We start from the raw sequence: 19,493 nt of genomic DNA, 5'->3' as shown, positions 1-19,493 counted from the left end.
ATCTGAGCCATTGCCTTCCACCTGACAGGTTGGTTCTAAGGGCTCAATGGTTGTGATGGCATTGTTGTCAACAGTATATAGCTTTGCCATTGTAGCATACCTTGGCAAAGTGACCTCTTCCTCTCCACAGTTCAAAAGTCGTACCGGCACTCGTCCCCGGTGTACCTCGACTATCCCTCGTGCTGTGAGTATAGTGGGCCTGCTGTCGGTGTACACTGGTTCTATTAAGGCTTGATAATCTCGTCCCTTAGTACCAATGGCTGCTCTACACCATACCAGCATTTCTGTTTTTGGTGGGATTACAATAGATGTTGGATCACTTACCCTCACACTGCCGATTTCTCCACCTGCAACTTCTACCTGTTGCCTTAACATCAATACTTTTATTTCCCTCCGGAGAACTCTCTGCTGGCAGGATTGGGCAGTTTCAGCAATTTGCTGTAAGACAGAAATGACTTCGGAAAAGCAGTTCTCTAACACATTCATTCCTATCAATACAGTTGGTTCACAGTTCCGCCGGTCAACATCAACAACAATTATACCCTGTTTCTTCAATTCTACTTTACCAATCTTTATGGTCATCTCCCTGAATCCTAGTTTCGGTACCAACTTACCATTACTGGCCCATATATCTAGTTCAACATCAGAGGGCCCTTTATCAATATCTGCATCAGCCCAGTACCTCTTATAAAGGATATACGGTATAGATGAAATCTGGGAACCTGTGTCCAGCAAAGCGTTGAGGGGCATTCCGTCCAGCACGATAGGGATAATGGGTCGTCCTCCGATGTACCTGTCGTGCCAGGGTGTTGGGCCTTGAAAGTTCATTCCTGCGAAGCGGCCCGCATTCCCAGGGGATTCCCGTTTAAATCACAATCTCGTGCAAAGTGGCCTGGCTGCTGGCAACGGCGGCAAATGGGCTGTCCATCCGGTTGGTAGCGGTCGCGGGGTCGTCCTCTCCATGTCGGGTATCTCCGGGGTCTCATCCATGGAACACCTTCTCTACGGTTTGACAACTCCATCTTGGGTCCTCTCATCTCCTGCATGGTTTTAGCCATTGAAGCAACATCAGTTAAAGAGTCAAGCTTTTGTTGAAGAGCCTCATTAGTACTGGGCCCCAGGGGCTTAGCAATGGCCCCGGACATAGCTGATGTCACTGGTACTCCATGTTGTTGAGGAGCCTCTGCCATGAGTTGCGCAGGATCCTGATCCCGAGGTGCCTCTGCCAGCTGGAGACGTATAACGCTCTCCTTTAATTGGGCAAATGTCAATTCAGGGTTCTTAAAAACAAGCATGCTCACATGCCCCCGGTGAGAAGGGGTGTAGAGTCCCTCAATAAATTGATCTCTTAGCAGTTTATGCGCTCCGGTGTTAAAAATGGGTTCAGCCAGTGTAAGTGATTTAAGGGCTTCCTGCAGGTTTAAGGCAAAGTCTCTCACGCCCTCATTAACTTTTTGTTTGCAATTAAAGAATCGTACTTTAGCTTTGCTGCTGGCAGTGGTTTCAAATGTAGCTTTTAATCCAGCAAATATGCGTTCAACAGTGCCTTTTAGATCAGCTGCCCATGCTGTGACTTCTCGCTTAGCATGGCCACTTAACTGCATCATCAGGAGACTAACACGCTGAACTTCACCCACAGGGAACATGTCAAAATGGGCCAGCATCTTTTCTCTGAAATCGTCAAGGGTATTAGGCTCACCTTCATACATTGGAAGCCATGGGCCACCCGGGGTATATGGCATCAGCACCGGCATGATGGGCGCCACTCCTTGCACCGCTGCACTACCGGACTCTCTATCGACACTCTGTCTTTCAGCTGCATTAGCGTCGCCGGGTGCTGCGGCGTCTCCGTGCTGCGACATACTGTGCCCCCTTAGTTAATCCGGACCCTTCCGGTCCTCCGCTTCCGTCGGGATAGTGTAGATTCGTTCCGCTGTGCAGCAGGATCGATTTTCCCCTTGCTCTGATGTCAGAGCGCTCAGCTTGGTGCCGCCCACAATGACACGCCCCCTGCTGCTCCCACCCACCGCGCTCTGTAATGGCGGATTCTGAAGTTTTTCAGTTAGACTGGGGCTCAGGTGATGGCGTAGCTCAGTTAACAGTCTCGTGCCTAACGGTTATGAAGTGATTACCTCAGGGGATGGCGGCCATCTTTACTCCATTATAACCAATGGGGAAAAGTCACTTTCAATAGTTTTCAATGGAGAATAGATTTTTCTTTAATAAAGTCAATATTCAAGATTTTTCATCCAAGTTTTCACAGTTTTGGGCTCCAATCACGGCACACAATACCCGGTATACGGGCTGGCTAGATCCTGTTCGTGACGCCAATTGTGACGCCCAGGAGACCAGGGTACCCAGCACCGGACCAATGGGGTCTGTCTCTTGAGGGGGATGTCACGGGTGGCTTGACATGGTGCTGTGGCCTCAGGCAATGCACAGTGTAAGGGGTATCATGAGGGAACAGGCACTTACTTGATCAGCAGCAGGTTCTCCCAGCGGTGATGATCCTGATCCTGGATAGATGGCTATTGTCCAAATGAAAGACTGAGGCACTGAAACGTTTAACCAGTTTACTTCAACATAAAGGGATTTACAATCCAGTCCTGTCACCGGAGTCTGTATGGGAACTCTGAGTTACTTTGACCCTGCCGGGGTCTTCGCCTCTTATTGTACGCAGTTTCTGTGTGGCCCTGCTGCTGTATGTGAACTGGCTGCCGGCCCAATCTGTCCCCTCCGGGCCCTGGTTCGACGGGCAACCCGAGTCCTTTTATCGGCTTACCCCCTCCGGGAGTACCGCTGAACTCTGTGTCTGTTGCTGCGTCCGGCCCTAGTGAAGCTGATATCACCTCACGTTTTTCCGGTTGCTGTATTATATATAATGAATACAGCCGCGGATCCGGTATCCGTCTTTGCGCCTGTTCTGGGTAGTGATTAATGCTACCCGGTTCTCACAATGTCCTTTTTCTCTGTCCCTTTTCTCCTCAGGCCGGTGATTTGGGCCTGGAAACCGTCATAGAGCTGTTAGAAATTCAGCTGTATGACCTCTCACTTTCAGCTCCTTAGCCCAACTGCCAGTTCTTCTCTCAGACCAGAATGGATCAAGGGGAGTCTCTGGAGCTCCCCCTTCTGGCCGGAGGTGGTAGTGCAGTCTTGCTATTTTAGTATTTGCATTTACTGTCAGTAACTATTTTTGTGGCAAATACCCCTAGGGGTGCCACATTAACATCTACAAGGAGTATGTACGTTCTCCCCGTGTTTGCGTGAGTTTTTTCAGAGTTCTCCGGTTTCCTCCTACACACTAAAGACATACTGATTGGGATGAAAGATTGTGATTTCCAACGGGGACAGTGATGATATGTGTAAAGCGCTGTGGCATTAATGGCGCTATCTGAGTACAATAAATAAATTACTATCAGTATGGACAGAATAACTGTGCTAAATTACAGCTACTATGGACTACTGTATATAGAAGCTTTGTAAATCAGCAGTGATCACAGGCCAAAGGTCACCAAATTAGACATCATTGGGGTGTATTTCTCAAGCTAAATGTGCCAGTATTCTAGCATAATTTGTGCTAACAAGACCGTCTTATAAGTTGTACTATATTTATGTGTTTTAAACAAGTTCTCTGCCTCGTACGACAATGGGGGTGTAAGCCCGCTGAAAAGAGTCATTTATTAGAAAGGGCAATATGGTGCACCAAAAAATATGTGGTGAAAACAAGGGGTCCAATTCATCAAAGCTTTTATGCCAGAATTCTGTCTGACTGGAGTAAGATTTTTTGGCCAGGCGTACACCACTTGTCAGAAAGGAATCTGTCAGCAGGTATTTGCTAGGTAATCTGAAGATAATTTGCTGTAGGGGTTAAACCACAGATTTCAGGGATTCTCGTCCTATCAAGTTCTGAGGTTTTGTTTGTTTGTAATGATTGTTTTAGCACCACCTCCTGATCAAACTCCGCCCCCTCCCTCTGTGATAAGCACCTCTCTGTCTATAGACTTTGCACATACAGAGCCTGGTGTGGGCGGGGTTAGCTTTCTCAGCTCTGCTTAATTACTAAATCTAAAAATGCTGATTGTGTCAGAACGGCTGCACCCAGTACTCTAAGTGATAGATCGTTGGATTCAGCTTTTCTTTGCTTACATCAGGCTGCTCTCAGATGAGATAGCAAAAACCTGCTCACATATTCACTTTAAGACACGTGAACCTGTTAATGAATCCGAAGCGTCTGACTACAGCAGGCACCCTCAGGAGGATCAGCAAGAAAATTGCAAGTCTTGATGAATTGGGGCCTTAGACTAGATAGTTTGAACATGCAGCAGATAAATTAAAAAAAAAAAAAAGGAGAAAATACTGCTATAAATCTGTGCTAAGAATTCAAAAGCATCAATACATATGCCCATTATTTTCTGAAAGGGCATCATCAGAAGGTACATTTTTGCAGAAAATTTCACTTCTTTTCTTTAGAATGGTGTTTGCAAAATCCACGCAAATGCTGCAATAACAACCTGATTCACAAGAATGGAATTCAATTTCAGGTTTTGCCATGCCATGATTTCAAACAATCAAAAATTAATGCGAACATAAAATCCATGATTGCACATAGAGGGTATCATTTTCTTCTGGTTGCCCATAAAATGTATTTGAACCATTATTTTTGTAATGAGCCAGATAAACACAGCATTTTGTATATCTGTTATTTATTCACTATACAGAGGTGCACAAGTTATTAATATTTAACTCTTCTGTTTGGAACATTATTACAGAAATACAGAATATACATAACACCATTTCAGTCAAGTCAGTATTCTAGAATCCTTCATGACGCACAGATCAGAAGAGCATTCGTTAAGGCACAGTTCATCATTATTACCAATCAGGTATTATTTAGTACATAGCTTGAAGTGTCAGGAGAATAGAAGTGCGCGCAGAGCATTTTTGCTACCTGTCAGTAAATTAACGAGTCACCTTTTGGAGATGTTCATCATCATCATCATGCGGTGCAATATTCTGTGCAGAGTCATTTCCTTACATCTCTGTATAGGGTGTTCTCTATACCATGTCCTTGAGATGTTCCATAATTAATAATTAGGAAAGTGCTCTGATAATGGCTTATCCGAGCATGCTCAGGTGTTATCGGAGTATCTTGGGCGTGCTGGGATAATATGTCCAGAGTCCCTTTGGCTGCATGATTCGCAGCTGTTAGACAGCCGCAACATGTGCGAGGATTTCCTGTTTGTTTGGCGTGTGTTGGGGCTGTCTATAGCAGCAAATCATGCAGTCACTAGGGACATATTATCCGAGCACGCCCAACATACTTGAATAACACCCGAGCATGCTCGGACAACACGTTATAAAAGGATCAGACATCTTTTGCATTTGAAAACCATACGTTCTTCAGGATTTATTGTGTTAAAAACAAAAAAACACAACAACAACTATCGTAAATGTCGTATTTGTTGTAACCTTTGGCCATTTTTTCCCCATTAACGCTGACAGATAAGAGCTGCAGCACAAACCAGAGCAGTTCTAAGACGTTTGAATATTTTGACCATGATCATGACAAAACCACTAGAACAACTCGATTTGTGGTTATGTAAAAAAAAAAAAAAACTGTCACAGCCGCAAGATTAAAACTGCTGTAAACGTAGATCCGCAACTAAAGTCTAATCCTTGCCTTACATGATAAAATATTGGCCGCCTTCAGCTTGAGATTGTTTAGTAGACGACATTTCTCTTCAAACTTTTTGTAAGGCTGCAAGTATGAGTGCTTATCCGTATTTATGAAAAAAATAAATCAGGCTGTTTAGATCAAGATTTTTTTCCCCCTCTTCTCAGTATTGGATGAGTATTGCCTAAATAAATCTATGAGTGTGAAAAAAAAATTAAAGGGAACCTGTCTCCAGAACAAACACTATTAACCTGCAGATATGGGGTTAATCTGCAAGATAATAGCGTTATTATGCTGGCCAGTGCCTGCACGTAGCTGAACGCTGTGGGAAGAAAATGATAGTTACTTACCGATAACGGTATTTCTCTGATCCCATGATGGCACCCGTATATCCGTGGTGCCATCGTGGGGATAGAGAAAATGAACTTTATTACCCCCAGGCAGCATTTGAGTTCAGTCACCGCTCTGAGTACAGAGACTAACCTCATATCTGCAGGTTAAGAGTTTTTTCTGGTGACGGGATCCCTTTAAACAAAAAAAAAAAAAAAAATCAGATCCCTTATTGATTATCTATCTAGCATCTGATGTTTCCGGACACATGGCCATTATTAACAAAGGAAACTATTTTGTGTACATTTTAAAACGTTATTGCGTAATTATGGAGGTAACAAGGACATAAAATAGAGACACCCAGATGACAATATGGATGGATGATTTTTCATACACTCGTCTGATCAAAGCTGCAATGTTATGAGAACACATTACGAATTAGAAGTGAGGACGACTGCCAAAGTTTACCTCGGCTGAGCGCACATTATGTTGACACACTTACACAAAATTATATGCTTTGGGCTAGGCCCTGATTTACCAGATTAACATGGAGTTAACCCAGCGGAGTGGAAATTCCATGGGTATTTTATTGTTGAAGTGTTACTCAGAAGTCTAAAATCAGCCATGAAATTAAAGGTAAAAAATCCATGCAACGCGCTTCGATGCTGACAGCGTCTTCATCAGGAACTTGCCTGATGAAGACGCCAGTTCGGCGTTAAAGTTAGTAATGGTTTCAGCAAATAATGTGGTTATTCATTGTCCACTTTCTGAAAAGTTATACAATCTTCATCTTTGACATTACATATCAGTGTAATAGTTGGCTTCCAGAGAATGAAACATATCCCGCTCACGTGATGGAAACACAGGCTTGTTACAGTACAGTTATCAGAATTAGGCCATGTGTCCACCACATAACCAGAACCTATTTTCTCCACTGGAAGGAATAAATAAAAGGTTCTCTTTCATTGACTACAAACACAAATTTGGAAAGTCACAAGAAATTGATATATTATATAAGAAAACTGCATAGCTGACAACAAAATACCCCCTGGAAACGTACATGTGTTTTAGAGCACGCAGAGTTTTTGATAAAACTAGGTTTGATGTATGAGGTAGTCTCCATAAAGCAATAATATTCTGATAGTCGACAGTATAATGATTAAAAGGGGTTCCCAGGTTTCATTTTCATTTACTCCATGGCTTGTTCTACCTAAAATTAGAAGAAAAAAAAAGTCTTACCCCCTGCCACTGCCTTTGTTGTTCTTCAGCTGGAGTAGTAACATCATGACTACAGCATGTGACCGCTGCAGCCAGTCAATGGTCTCAGCAGTTAGGTTTAGGTAAATGGCACAGGACCACTGAGCCCAGTGATTGGCTGTAGCAATCACATGCTATAGTCATGATGTCACAGCTACAACGGTATCAACCAACACTGGATGCAGCAGTGGAGAGAATAGCTCATTTTCTGATTTTTAGATAGGGCAAGTCTGTAGAGTAAAAAACAGTTCTCCTGGAAAACCCCTGTAAGAATTAAAGACCAGCAATTCACAAAAGTATTCCTGGAATCGGATTAAAAAAAATCTTTACTTTTCCAAAATTTGGTGCCAAGGGGCTGAACTATATTTCCAGGAATCAGCCTCCACTAATCTAATAGTGAGGAGACCACCCAAAGACTAGGTTCACATATATATGGTGCTCTCCACTGAGCACAACGTCAGCCATTTTGTAAGAATCCCACAAAAACTGAATTTTGACGAAAACCCTGACAAAATCATTCTGTAATATGAGGCAGACAGTCACTTTAGACCTCCACTCCGGCATTGTTAATCATTTTAAGACATTGGCAAACACATGGTCTGCCACATTTTTATGTACGCCTGAAACAGACTATTACTTCTGGGTTGAAGCCCAAAGTGAGGTTCACCGTGTGCGAGATCACCCTTATTGGGGCTTATTTGCCTTACTAGATGTAGAACAGTTAACACAAAATCTTAGTCCCACTATTTTTTTAAATGATTGTAGTTTAGAAACATTCTGTATCACCAAAGCCCACAGTGTGCTGGTGAGTGCATGGACCGCGGAGAGGAGAACGATGGCCACAGAGCGTAATAGTATGGCGGAGATACAGAGGTGCCGCCCAAGCTTCTGATGAGTCAGGAGGTAGATTTCACATGACTTTAGATTCTCATTAATAAACACTGACAAAACAGGAGGTAATAGCTGGAATAATCTGTCCTACAGCAGGGGTTATGGGATATTCCTATTACCAAAATATACCATTTACTACCAGATTTGTATTACTAACAGTGCCCTATCTTCTGATATCAGCAGTGGTCCTGGCTGCTCCACTTACAGCTGCTGTTCAATACAGGTAAGTGTTTCCATTGCCGCACATGACTAGGGCACTATGTGTAGAGGACTTTCTGAAGGTCTCTTAAAAGCCATGACAACCCCTTCTCTTTCATGACGGATGCACAGACAAAAAGGGGACTGGCTTAGCTACTGAAATGAGCCATTCAGCCAGCTCCCTTCACACTTCGCAGTGATGACCTGACAGGAACGCTTTCCTATGTTAAAGAAAAAGGGAAATCCACCGGCACGTCCAACAAGAGAATAAAATTTACTATTTATTAGAAAAAAAACTTTAAGATATGACAAAAATGAAACCTGACGCGTTTCTGGTGTATACAACACCCTTATTCATAGGACAAGTTGTCCTAGTATATTCCTGCTGAGCGTGACGTACTGTGCATGTAGGTCGGATGTCGGGAAAGGGCTTTAGTGCTTTTCTGGGATTCTCCATCTTTCTGTATACTAAATAAATGCACAGTTGTGATAAAAAAAAATATTGTTTGCACACCAATTGCTGGATATAAAGTTTTTCTCTCTATACCAAATCATAAGGGATTGGTTTTCAGTTAAAGTGTGGCATGTTGTAGAAGCATCCAGAGAGGCCACGTGGAAATTATATGTTATAGTTGTATACTGCAATCCAGTGTACAATTGTGGACAAAAGTTTTGATAAGAACACAAATTTAGTTTTTCACAAAGTTTGCTGTTTTAGTGATTTTAAATCTTTTACTCATGTTTCTATGGTTGCTGAAATACAATTGTAAGGATTTCATACATTTTTCTACTTTTGCTTAAAAATACATCGAGTTTATGCAAAAACTCAATTTTCACAGGAAATTGTGGTCAAATTTAAGTTTACCCTTATTTCTCAAGACTTCTATAATTTGCCCCGACATGCTCGATATGAGCTTCTGGGCAAAATTCTGATAGAGGACAATCCATTTTTGCCTGATAAGTGCTTGGAGTTTATCACAATTTTTGGATTTTTCTTTGTCCATCTGCATTGAGGATTGATCGTAGGTTTTCAATGGGATTGAGATCTGGCAAATTTCCTGGCCATGAATCCAAAATGTCAATGTTTTGTTCACCAAGCCACTTCGTTATCACTTTAGCCTTATGACATGATGCTGCTTCATGCTGGAAAAAGCATTGTACAATCACCAAATTGCTCCTGGATTATTGGGAGAAGATGATATTGAAGGATGTATACATACCATTCTTTATTCCGACCATCATCCTAAACAGAGGATTCAGCCATGGGATCAGTTCAACACCAGTGCAGAGCTTGCTAACGAATGACAGCAAGCAAGCGTGCGCCCGCCCGCTGTTCTTAAAATACTCACCCAGCTCCCTCGCTGGCTGGCGCTGCTTCCTGTCCTGGCCGCACCTTCTACTCTATGAGCGGTCACGTGGGGCTGCTCATTTACAGTAATGAATATGCAGCTCCACCCCTATGGGAGGTGGAGCCGCATATTCATGACTGTAATCGGCACACGGAGACACGGTCTGCAAAAAAATCAATGACATCTGCACAGATGCATTGATTTCAATGTGTCTATATGTGTCAGTGGCTCCGGTACGTGAGGAAACTGTCACCTCACGTACCGGAGCCACTGACGTGTGAAACCGGCCTAAGGCAAAGGTTTTTATAGGCTGGGGCCTGGTTCTCAAGAAAGGAATAAAAAAAAAATGAAGGATAGACAAATTCTGCAGAAAGTACAAGAATCAGATTGCAGAGGATAGGGTTAAAATTATTTTCTCTGATGAAGTACCCTTCATACTGTTAGGGACATCAGGATAAATGATTGTCCGGAGAAGAAAAGGTGAGCGCTACCATAAATCCGGTGTCATATTTTAACTTTAAAAGCATCCCGAGACCATCCATGTGTGGGATGCTGTTCATCATAGGACTGGTCTCACAATTTTGCCTAATAAAGAATGGTATCTTAACTTTTTCTAACGATCTGGTAGAAATTTGGTGATGAACCAAGCTTTTTCCAGCCTGTTCGAGCACGGTGATCCTTTATCCTGGCAGTGGTGCTGGTCTTGCTAAGGTTGCCTTTTGAGACCCCTAGAAAATTAAAAATAGGACTGAACTGATCACTGCAGCTGAGGTATACCCGGAGAATACCAGTATACCATATACAAGGCTGTGCTGTATTGATTTTCCTGAACGCTCGTAAAACAAATATTATTTAGAGTTCTAAAGACATATAAAGCAGTGGATTTCTCTCACAGCATCATGTCATGAGGAAAATGTGACAACTAAGTGGCTCAGTGAACAAGTTAATTAAATGTTGGCTCCATTGTTAGGAACCTACCGAAATCTCAATCCCATTGAGAAATGTGGTAAATCCCCAAAGAGGGTAAACGAAGTAAAACTACAGAAATTGTCATAAACTCCAGGCACTAATTAGGCAAGAATGGCTTGTCATCAGTCGGGATTTGGCCCAGATACGGATACCCAGCATCATAGAGGTCTGAAAAATAAGGATCAACACTGTAAGTATGGAGTCTTTTCATAAACGATGTATTTGTCAATGAAATGTTATAAGCGTATGAAATTCTTATAATTGTACTCTAGTATATCTGACATATGACTAAAAAAAAATAAATCTAAAAACAGTAAAACAGCAAACTTTGTGTCAGTCTTAAAACTGGCCAGGACCATACACTTCAGTGCAGTGAATGAACAGTGCGGTAATGCAGCTACAGTTTGCTTTTTGGCACTCTGGCCTGTAGACCACTAATGAAATTGTTCAGGATCTCTGTGTACTCCTGTGTATGTCTTCGTAGATGTCCTGCATGTACGGATTCCTCCCAATTCTTGCCTTGCACTTCGATTCCTTTCTTCTCCCAGTACTCCAAGAGTTTATCCACTGCAGTATGGTCACTCATTGGGTCATTCATACAGTAAAAAAACAGGGCAGGGCAGGTGACAGGGCTTTCCCAAAATGCTTGAATTCCTTTTTCATAGTAGTCCGCGGTATGGGCTTTTAGAAGTGAAAAGTAAAGTAGCGTTACACGTACCATCAATGACTCCAAAAGAGGAAAACTAACCATGCGCGCCACACCTGCAGAAAAATAAAAGTATTGGTAAGTTTGACTTTGACTTACATACAAAAACAATATTCGAAGAACAGGGTCTCAAAACACAATAGAAAACCCAGGCAGATCATTGCTATATCTCCGAGGTACAATAATTTAATTCTGCATTTTTAAAAAACAGAAAAGAACAAAGACCTAAAACATTGTAGAAAAACTGTATAATTGAACCAAAGTAATCTAAAAAAACAAAAACTAAAAAAGGTGCCCATACTTCCTGAACAATAATCTTACATTATGCTGCCATTATTGAACATTAATGGACCAATGTTACTATGAAAATATGTGAATATCATACAAACGATTTTTTTCCGGAAAGGTTTACGTTATATTGAGGAAAAAAAAACAAAACGTGTATAATAAAGAGCACACAATATTTAATAAAATTAGATTGCCTAAAATTAAAGGAATTTGCTCAGTAAGCTACAGACAGTGTCAGGTTGGCGCCATTATACTGATTAAAATGATACCTTGGGTGATGAAATCCGTCTTGTGGTTGTTGTTTAATCTTTATTTGTAATTTTCAGTTAATGATATTCTCGTACTCCGGGGCGGCCGGTGGGGTGTCTGCATGTGGTGCTCTGCTTAGGTATTCATCTGTATGGCGTCTGACAGGTCACTGAGCCCTCACTGACTGCCCCATAGTTTACATACTGAATCTAATATGTTTTGAAAAAGAAAAAATAATTCACATTCAGCAGGCAGGCACCTGTGCTGCAGCATGATCGCATCTATAATGTCCATGTAATTATTTTATTTCGATAGGTGCTACTACGCAGGTGGCGCCAGCACCAATTTGTCTTCACCAAGATGGCGACGGGGGTGCCTGTGCAGGAGCATCTATCGAATCGGATCGCCGATAGATGCTACTGTGCAGGTGCGGCCGACACCATTTTGAGAGAGAATTTTTTTTTTTTTTATTAATACATGTACATCACCAAATAAAATAATTACATGGACTTTATAGATCATGCTACAGCACAGGCGCCGCCGCCTGCCTGCTGAATGTGATTTTTGTTTTCAGAACATATTATATTCAGTACATAAAATAGGGGGCAGGTCATAAGCCATACAGATGAATATATAAGCAGAGCACCACATAAAGACCCCCCCACAGGCCTTCCCAAAGCACGAGGATCTCATTAACTGAAAATACAGAAAAAAAAAAAGAACCACAAGACAGATTTCACCAATCAAGGTATCATTTCAATCAGTATAACAGCGCCAACCTGACAGTGTATGTTGGTTACTCAGCACAATCTTCCTGACAGGTTCCCTTTAAGGCACTGAAGCCCTGATTTAGCATTGCCTTTGCACCTGTTTTTGCTCTAGTTGAGTGTTTTGCACCTTTTTTTCCCACCCAGTTCATCATTCTATTTGCACCTCTTTTGAAATCTATATTTTATGTGCTTACCTATTTTTAGCTATTCCAGATATTTTTTCCTGATACTTTTTAAAGTCATAATTGATGTAACTAAACTTGGTGCAACTCTAGTCAAGCCCCCCTAACTATATTTGACGATGCTAAAATTGTCACCCCATTTTGGGAAATGTGCAACTTTTGGCAATAAAAACTAGCATAACCAAGCCAAAAACAGAAAAAAAATACCATTTTTAACTATGTGCCAAATCTATGAATCACGCCGTGACCCATTTTGAAGAAATTTCATATAAAAAAAAAAACAGCTGATACCGCAAGACAAAAAAGGAAAGCGATCTAGAAAAATAAAATCTAAATGAATCAGGCTTAAATCTTTATTCACCTCTTGCCATCCTTTCTATGCTGCCAATCACAAGGCTGTCAAACACTTGACCGTGTATCTTCTCCAGAATTTCCCGTTGCTCCATGGATGACCCCACCAACATCTGTGCAAATGTGTAGCCACCAATAGACATTGCATGGATGTAAAGTTTTCTGGAAGAAAGATCCTTTTCTTCGACCAAGAGATGTAACAAGCGTCCTGCAAACTCCAGACCAGTCTTTGGCCACAAAAAATGCAACATTGAGCTTTCTACCACTAACACATCAAAGCCCAGTTTAAAGTACAGCTGGATATACTTCTCATGGGATTGGGAATTTGAGCCCAGCCAAGGAAGGAATAGTAAAAGCGGGCGAGGAGATGGACAGTTTTCAGATTTTGTTGGGTTGATGTACAAGGAGACAGAGTTAGAATACTTTTTCACACAAGGTGGCAATGAGGTAGTCAAAGCTTGTTCCTGAAGGACAGATCCAGAAGATGCTTTCATAGTAAGGTCTACTGGGGATGCACTTGCTTGATAATGGAGAAGACGACCCTGTAAAAGGGGAATAGACACCATTAAACTTAACACATGTAGAGGCCTAGTTCCGAAATTTGTGCAGCTTTGTACAGGAAAGCACTTTTCATGGTCACATGGCCCTACCGGCAAGATTAAGAGGTTTTGGCTACAGATTTGTTCTGGTGACAACTATTCAAACACCATTGGAAATGGATATAGAATGAAGTCAATTTCTACAGTTTTATGTACAGATGTAGGAAGAGGATGCATAAACCAGCCAAATACACAAATATTCACATTGTAGCTAGACAATATAGACATCAGGGGTCACTCCAAGGTTTAGTTGTTAGCCCCACTGCTTGGGGAACTAGGTTCAAATATGACCCTGAATAGATCCCTAAATAATTCTGTTTTATAAATTTCCTTGAAAACATGAAAAATTACTGCTACATTTTTAAGTTCCTAACATTCTAAAAAAAAAATTAAAAGAACATTTCACAGATTGTGCTTATATAAAACAGACGTAAAGTAAACAGGAGTTAAATGTTTAACTTTCTGTGTTGTAAAACTATCTGGATTAAAGGGATATGTACTCCAACATTCCAAGGCACCAAGTATTTGCTTTCCACAAAAATGTTTTCATTGACACCAGTGTGCACACAGTAAAGTTAGCAATGTTTCAGACACGCATGGCCTTTGTCAAGTCAAGAAACCCTTTTTTTTTTCTAGTCTGTCCTCCGTGTATACTGGTATTAATAAAATATTTTTGGATTCTTAGAGTACCGTGCGTGCAATTTTTACAACCTAATGGAGGGGCTGTGCCAAGTCTGCACTGGATACAGAGAGCTGCATGGGATACATCTTGTTTTGATGGATTAAAGGAATTGTCAAAGTTTGAACATTTCTATTTTTTACATTTTTGTGAAATTTATTTGTATAACAAACCCAAAATATACCAACCTAAATTTACCATTAACAAAGTATAATATGTAACAAAAAAAAAAAATCTCAAAATCACTGGATCATTTTTTGATCATCAAATCACATGTTGACGCAATCCAAAGTTATTGCCACAAAGTGACATGTCAGATTTGAAAAATTTAGCCTGGTCACTAAGGGGTTAAATGGCCACTAATGTGTATTTATGTGGCAGAGGTATGGAGATTAGATTGTGAAACTGCTTCAAGAGAAACTGTTGTCGGGTGTCCCAGGAATAGGAGCTCCTTCCCTCTCCCTAGCGCTAGGGACACCCTGGCTCGCCCTGTTCCCTGGGTTACTTCTGATGGTGAAGACGTCGGGGCCATGTACCTTACCTTACCTCCTGAATCCGCCCTCAGTCTGCACCCAGGGAAGAGGTGAGTAGTGGTGTAGCGTAATACACCAACCCGACTAACAAGGTAATACGAACAGGGATAAAGGAAAATACCACTCATACAAATATACACACAAACAACAGAGGTAATCTCAGTTTGTCAGTATTGCCAAAATTATCTGTATTTCATTGTTTTAAGTACCGTATTTATTTTTATATTTAATAAACTATATATTATGGGTTTTTTTGTTTTGGAGGGTCTTTTTGAATACCTACAAGTTCTCAGAAACTGCTCCAGGAAAATCTTCTTTTATTGGGGAGTTTTTGATGAAGTTTTTCTTTGCCTGATGTCATTTTGAAGAGGTTTTTTTTTTTTTTTTTTTAAGTGAAAGGCACTCAACTCCCAACAGGCATTTTTCAGAGGCTCTAAAAGGTAAAAAAAAAAATTGTGTTCGAGGAGGTTTGTGGAGAGGATATGTTTAAAAAAAAAAAAACAAAAGCTAAAAAAAAAATCTTCAAATCAAAAACTCTGTGTGCACATACATATTCACATGAAGCATCTTATTTTTATGGTATTTGATAGTTTTCTGAACATTGCTTTTTGGGGGGGTAGGTTTTTAGGTTTTGTTTGTTTTTCTGGTGTTTTCCAAACATTTTCTTAATCCACAAAGCAATTGAAGAAATGCTGTTTTTCAGCAGAAATGCTTAACAAAAAAAGCACCAAACACCATCCAAATGTCTTCTCGGTGATTTTTATCCTTCCCACTGACATTATAAAGCATCGAAAGTCTTCCCATCGTAAAACATGTTACGGTACTTCTTTTAAAAGCATAAAAGAGGTTGTTCCTTTTAACTTGGATTCCTCCCCTGGCTGTAGTTTGCAAAAAAAGAAAGAAAAAAAAAAAAAACACAACAACACACGCGGAACTCATTTTCCCTGGGCCCACCAGCCCATTGTTCCTGAGGACAGCGCCTGGTATTCACATTTAGACCGCTGAGCTCACCGATTGGCTGTCGACATGATGTAAGCGATGCACTCAATGCCGGACTTCAGGAACAGCAATGGACTCATGGAACACAGCTCTGTTTGTGAGTTTTTATGGCAAACTGCAGGCAGAGAAATTTCATTGGAAGGATACAACCCCTTTAAAAGCCTGAACATATGAACGGCAAATCGTTGTTGCATATAAATGAACACAATCATTGTTTTGAGCGTTTTTTCCAGTGTTTTCCGCTGATAAACAGTGGGAAAAGCATTTTTTATGTAGTTTTCTATATGCCATACAAGGTGTTGTAAAGTGATCGTAAGCTTTACTACTTTTCCCAGATGTAAAGTCTTTTTACTGCCTATGCTTGTTATTCTCCTCGTATAGTCACAGTTTTTCTTACCAAACCCGAATATTGTGGAGTTGTCTCTTCACAGCATACCTGCGGCATGTCAGCCACTGCGCACCTTTGCTCCAGCTCTCTTCTAATTATAATAAGAATACATTCTGTTCTGTACAGTCCACTCCCAAGGTTTAGGTCAAAGTTATAGCCTGTCCTATCTGCTGGAGTTCCTGTAATGTGAAGTTTGTTTGGCACGTGACAGCAGATAAGAGCTGCATAAACTGCTTGTCGTGCAGGTTCCCTACCTGCATTGTACAAAACTTGCCGCTTTTTGCAGTAGTCAAAAATGTCTTTTTCAAGCAGAAGACGCCTCAGGAATAATTTCATGACTATGAAATATTTTCTGTGTTTTGCTCTCCTAAAGCGTTGCTTTGTTAGCTTTTTCTGGTTGTTAAATCCAATAAGTAATGCTAGCGCTTTATGAGGCAAAAACGCTTACAAAACACTCGAAAACCCGCCCAGGCATTTTTTAATATGAACAGTAATTCTCTCCATAAAAGCAAATGGGAAGATTGTTTGGCGCGTTTTGTGAACGCTTTTTACGGTGGTTTTAGGAGCAGAGCCGCTCCAGAGGTGACAGAAAAAGGTCTGAAAAGATTTAAAAAACTGCAGACCTGGCTGTTATATACTGTATTCTGGAGCATTAGTTTTAGGGCTTTAAATCATTTGCTCTATTGCATATGATTAGTGATGAGCGGACCTGCTGGTATAAAGGGTTGTCTGAGCATGCTCGTGTGCTAACAGAGTATCTTCTGCATGCTTGAAAAATACAGTGCCTTGCGAAAGTATTCGGCCCCCTGGAACTTTTCAACCTTTTCCCACATATGCTTCAAACAAAGATACCAAATGTAAATTTTTGGTTTAGAATCAACAACAAGTGGAACACAATTGTGAAGTTGAACGAAATTTATTGGTTATTTTAAATTTTTGTGGAAATTCAAAAACTGAAAAGTGGGGCGTGCAATATTATTCGGCCCCTTTACTTTCAGTGCAGCAAACTCACTCCAGAAGTTCATTGTGGATCTCTGAATGATCCAATGTTGTTCTAAATGCCTAATGATGATAAATATAATCCACCTGTGTGTAATCAAGACTCCGTATAAATGCACCTGCTATGTGATAGTCTCAGGGTTCTGTTTGAAGCACAGAGAGCATCATGAAGACCAAAGAACACAACAGGCAGGTCCGTGATACTGTTGTGGAGAAGTTTAAAGCTGGATTTGGATACAAAATGATTTCCAAAACTTTAAACATCTTAAGGAGCGCTGTGCAAGCGATCATATTGAAGTGGAAGAAGGAGTATCATACCACTGCAAATCTACCAAGACCCGGCCGTCCCTCTAAAATTTCATCTCAAGCAAGGAAAAGACTGATCAGACATGAAGCCAAGAAGCCCATGATCACTCTGGATGAACTGCAGAAATCTACAGCTGAGATCGGACAGTCTGTCCATAGGACAACAATCGGTCGTACACTGCACAAGTCTGGTCTTTATGGAAGAGTGGCAAGAAGAAAGCCATTTCTCAAAGATATCCATAAAAAGTGTAATTTAAAGTTTGCAACAAGCCACCTGGGAGAGACACCAAACATGTGGAAGGAGGTGCTCTGGTCAGATGAAACCAAAATAGAACTTTTTGGCAACAATGCCAAACGATATGTTAGGCAAATCTGGATAGTTCACTAAGAACATGTGGAATTAACTGCGTGATTAGAATGCAGCGTTTTTAGAGATGGTGAAACAACGCTGAAACCAAAACGCTGCTATTCCTGATCGTGGGTACGTGCCCTAATGTCACAGTTTTACAAGGAACCTTCCTGATGAATCAGCCCCTTCGGAGTTGTGTCCGTTAGCAAAAAATTACGGTACAGTTGAAACCAAGCACAGGCACGGAGTTCACCATCGACTTGGCCAAACAATTCAGTCCAATTACCCACCTCTGTGTATTCCCATCTACAGCCGGTACGGGAAGTATTCAGAACCCTTTACATTTTTCACTCTGTTTCATTGCAGCCATTTGGTAAATTCAACAAAGTTTATTTTTTTTCTCATTAATGTACACTCTGCACCTCATCTTGACTGAAAAATCAAATGTAGAAATGTTTGCAAATTTATTAAAAAAGAAAAACTAAAATATCACATGGTCTTAAGTATTCAGACCCTTTGCTCAGTATTGAGTAGAAGCACCCTTTTGAGCTAGTACAGCCATGAGTCTTCTTGGGAATGATGCAACAAGTTTTTCACACCTGGATTTTGGAATCCTCTGCCATTCGTTCTTGCAGATCCTCTTCAGTTCCGTCAAGTCGGATGGTGAACGTTGGCGGACAGCCATTTTCAGGTCTCTCCAGAGATGCTCAATTGGGTTTAGGTCAGGGCTCTGGTTGGGCCAGTCAGGAATGGTCACATAGTTGTTCTGAAGCCACTACTTTGTTATTTTAACTGTGTACTTAGGGCCCTTGTCTTGTTGGAAAGTGAACCTTCAGCCAAGTCTGAGGTCCAGAGCACTCTAGAAGAGGTTTTCATCCAGGAAATCTCTTTACTTGGCTGCATTCATGTTTCTTTCAATGGCAACCAGTCGTCCTATCCCTGCAGCTGAAAAACACCCCCTAGCATGATGCTGCCACCACGTTTCACTGTTGGGATTGTGTTAATAAATTTGCAAAAATGTATTTTTTTTCAGTCAAGATGGGGTGCAGAGTGTAGATTAATAAGAAAAAAAATGAAGTCTTTTGAATTTATCAAATGGCTGCAATAAAACAAAAAGTGAAAAATGTAAAGAAGTCTGACTACTTTGCGCACCGACTGTATCTCACTCCCTTTCGGAATACAGAAAATCGGATACAGAAATGCGAATGTCACCTTAGAGCTCATTTGTACCGGAAGTCCGCTGCCTCGGAGTAACCTTTGACTGTGCCCTGTCCTTCAAATCGCACATCCAAGCTCTGTCCACCTCCTGTCGCCTCCAGCTCAAAAATATCTCCAGAATCAATCCTTTCCTCAACCATCAATCTACTAAAATGCTTGTGCATGCCCTCATCATCTCCCGCCTTGACTACTGCAATATCCTTTTCTGC

General features: G+C 41.1%; 1 protein-coding gene across 6 annotated transcripts in view; it reads right to left on the bottom strand.

Annotated features, from left to right (window-relative positions):
- Positions 1–19,493, bottom strand: part of LOC138676289 (transmembrane protein 53-A-like) — a 100,155-nt gene that overhangs the window by 45,886 nt on the left and 34,776 nt on the right. Inside the window, exons 2-4 of one of the 6 annotated variants that reach the window (XM_069765439.1) lie at positions 13,225–13,756; positions 11,387–11,430; positions 4,694–6,199 (exon numbers count right to left, since the gene is read on the bottom strand). In XM_069765439.1, coding sequence (XP_069621540.1) covers positions 6,128–6,199; positions 11,387–11,430; positions 13,225–13,756 — 648 coding nt within the window. In that variant the 3' untranslated portion in view covers positions 4,694–6,127. Of the gene's footprint in view, positions 1–4,693; positions 6,200–8,618; positions 11,431–13,224; positions 13,757–15,308; positions 15,673–16,421; positions 16,539–19,493 lie in introns of those variants that run through there. The other 5 variants (XM_069765436.1, XM_069765437.1, XM_069765438.1 and 2 more) reach the window with 5 other exon arrangements.

Source organism: Ranitomeya imitator, chromosome 4, assembly GCF_032444005.1.
Source record: "Ranitomeya imitator isolate aRanImi1 chromosome 4, aRanImi1.pri, whole genome shotgun sequence".
NCBI classification, from domain to species: domain Eukaryota; kingdom Metazoa; phylum Chordata; class Amphibia; order Anura; family Dendrobatidae; genus Ranitomeya; species Ranitomeya imitator.
Note: the sequence above shows the minus strand (reverse complement) of the source record. Positions and strands in the feature narration are given on the sequence as shown.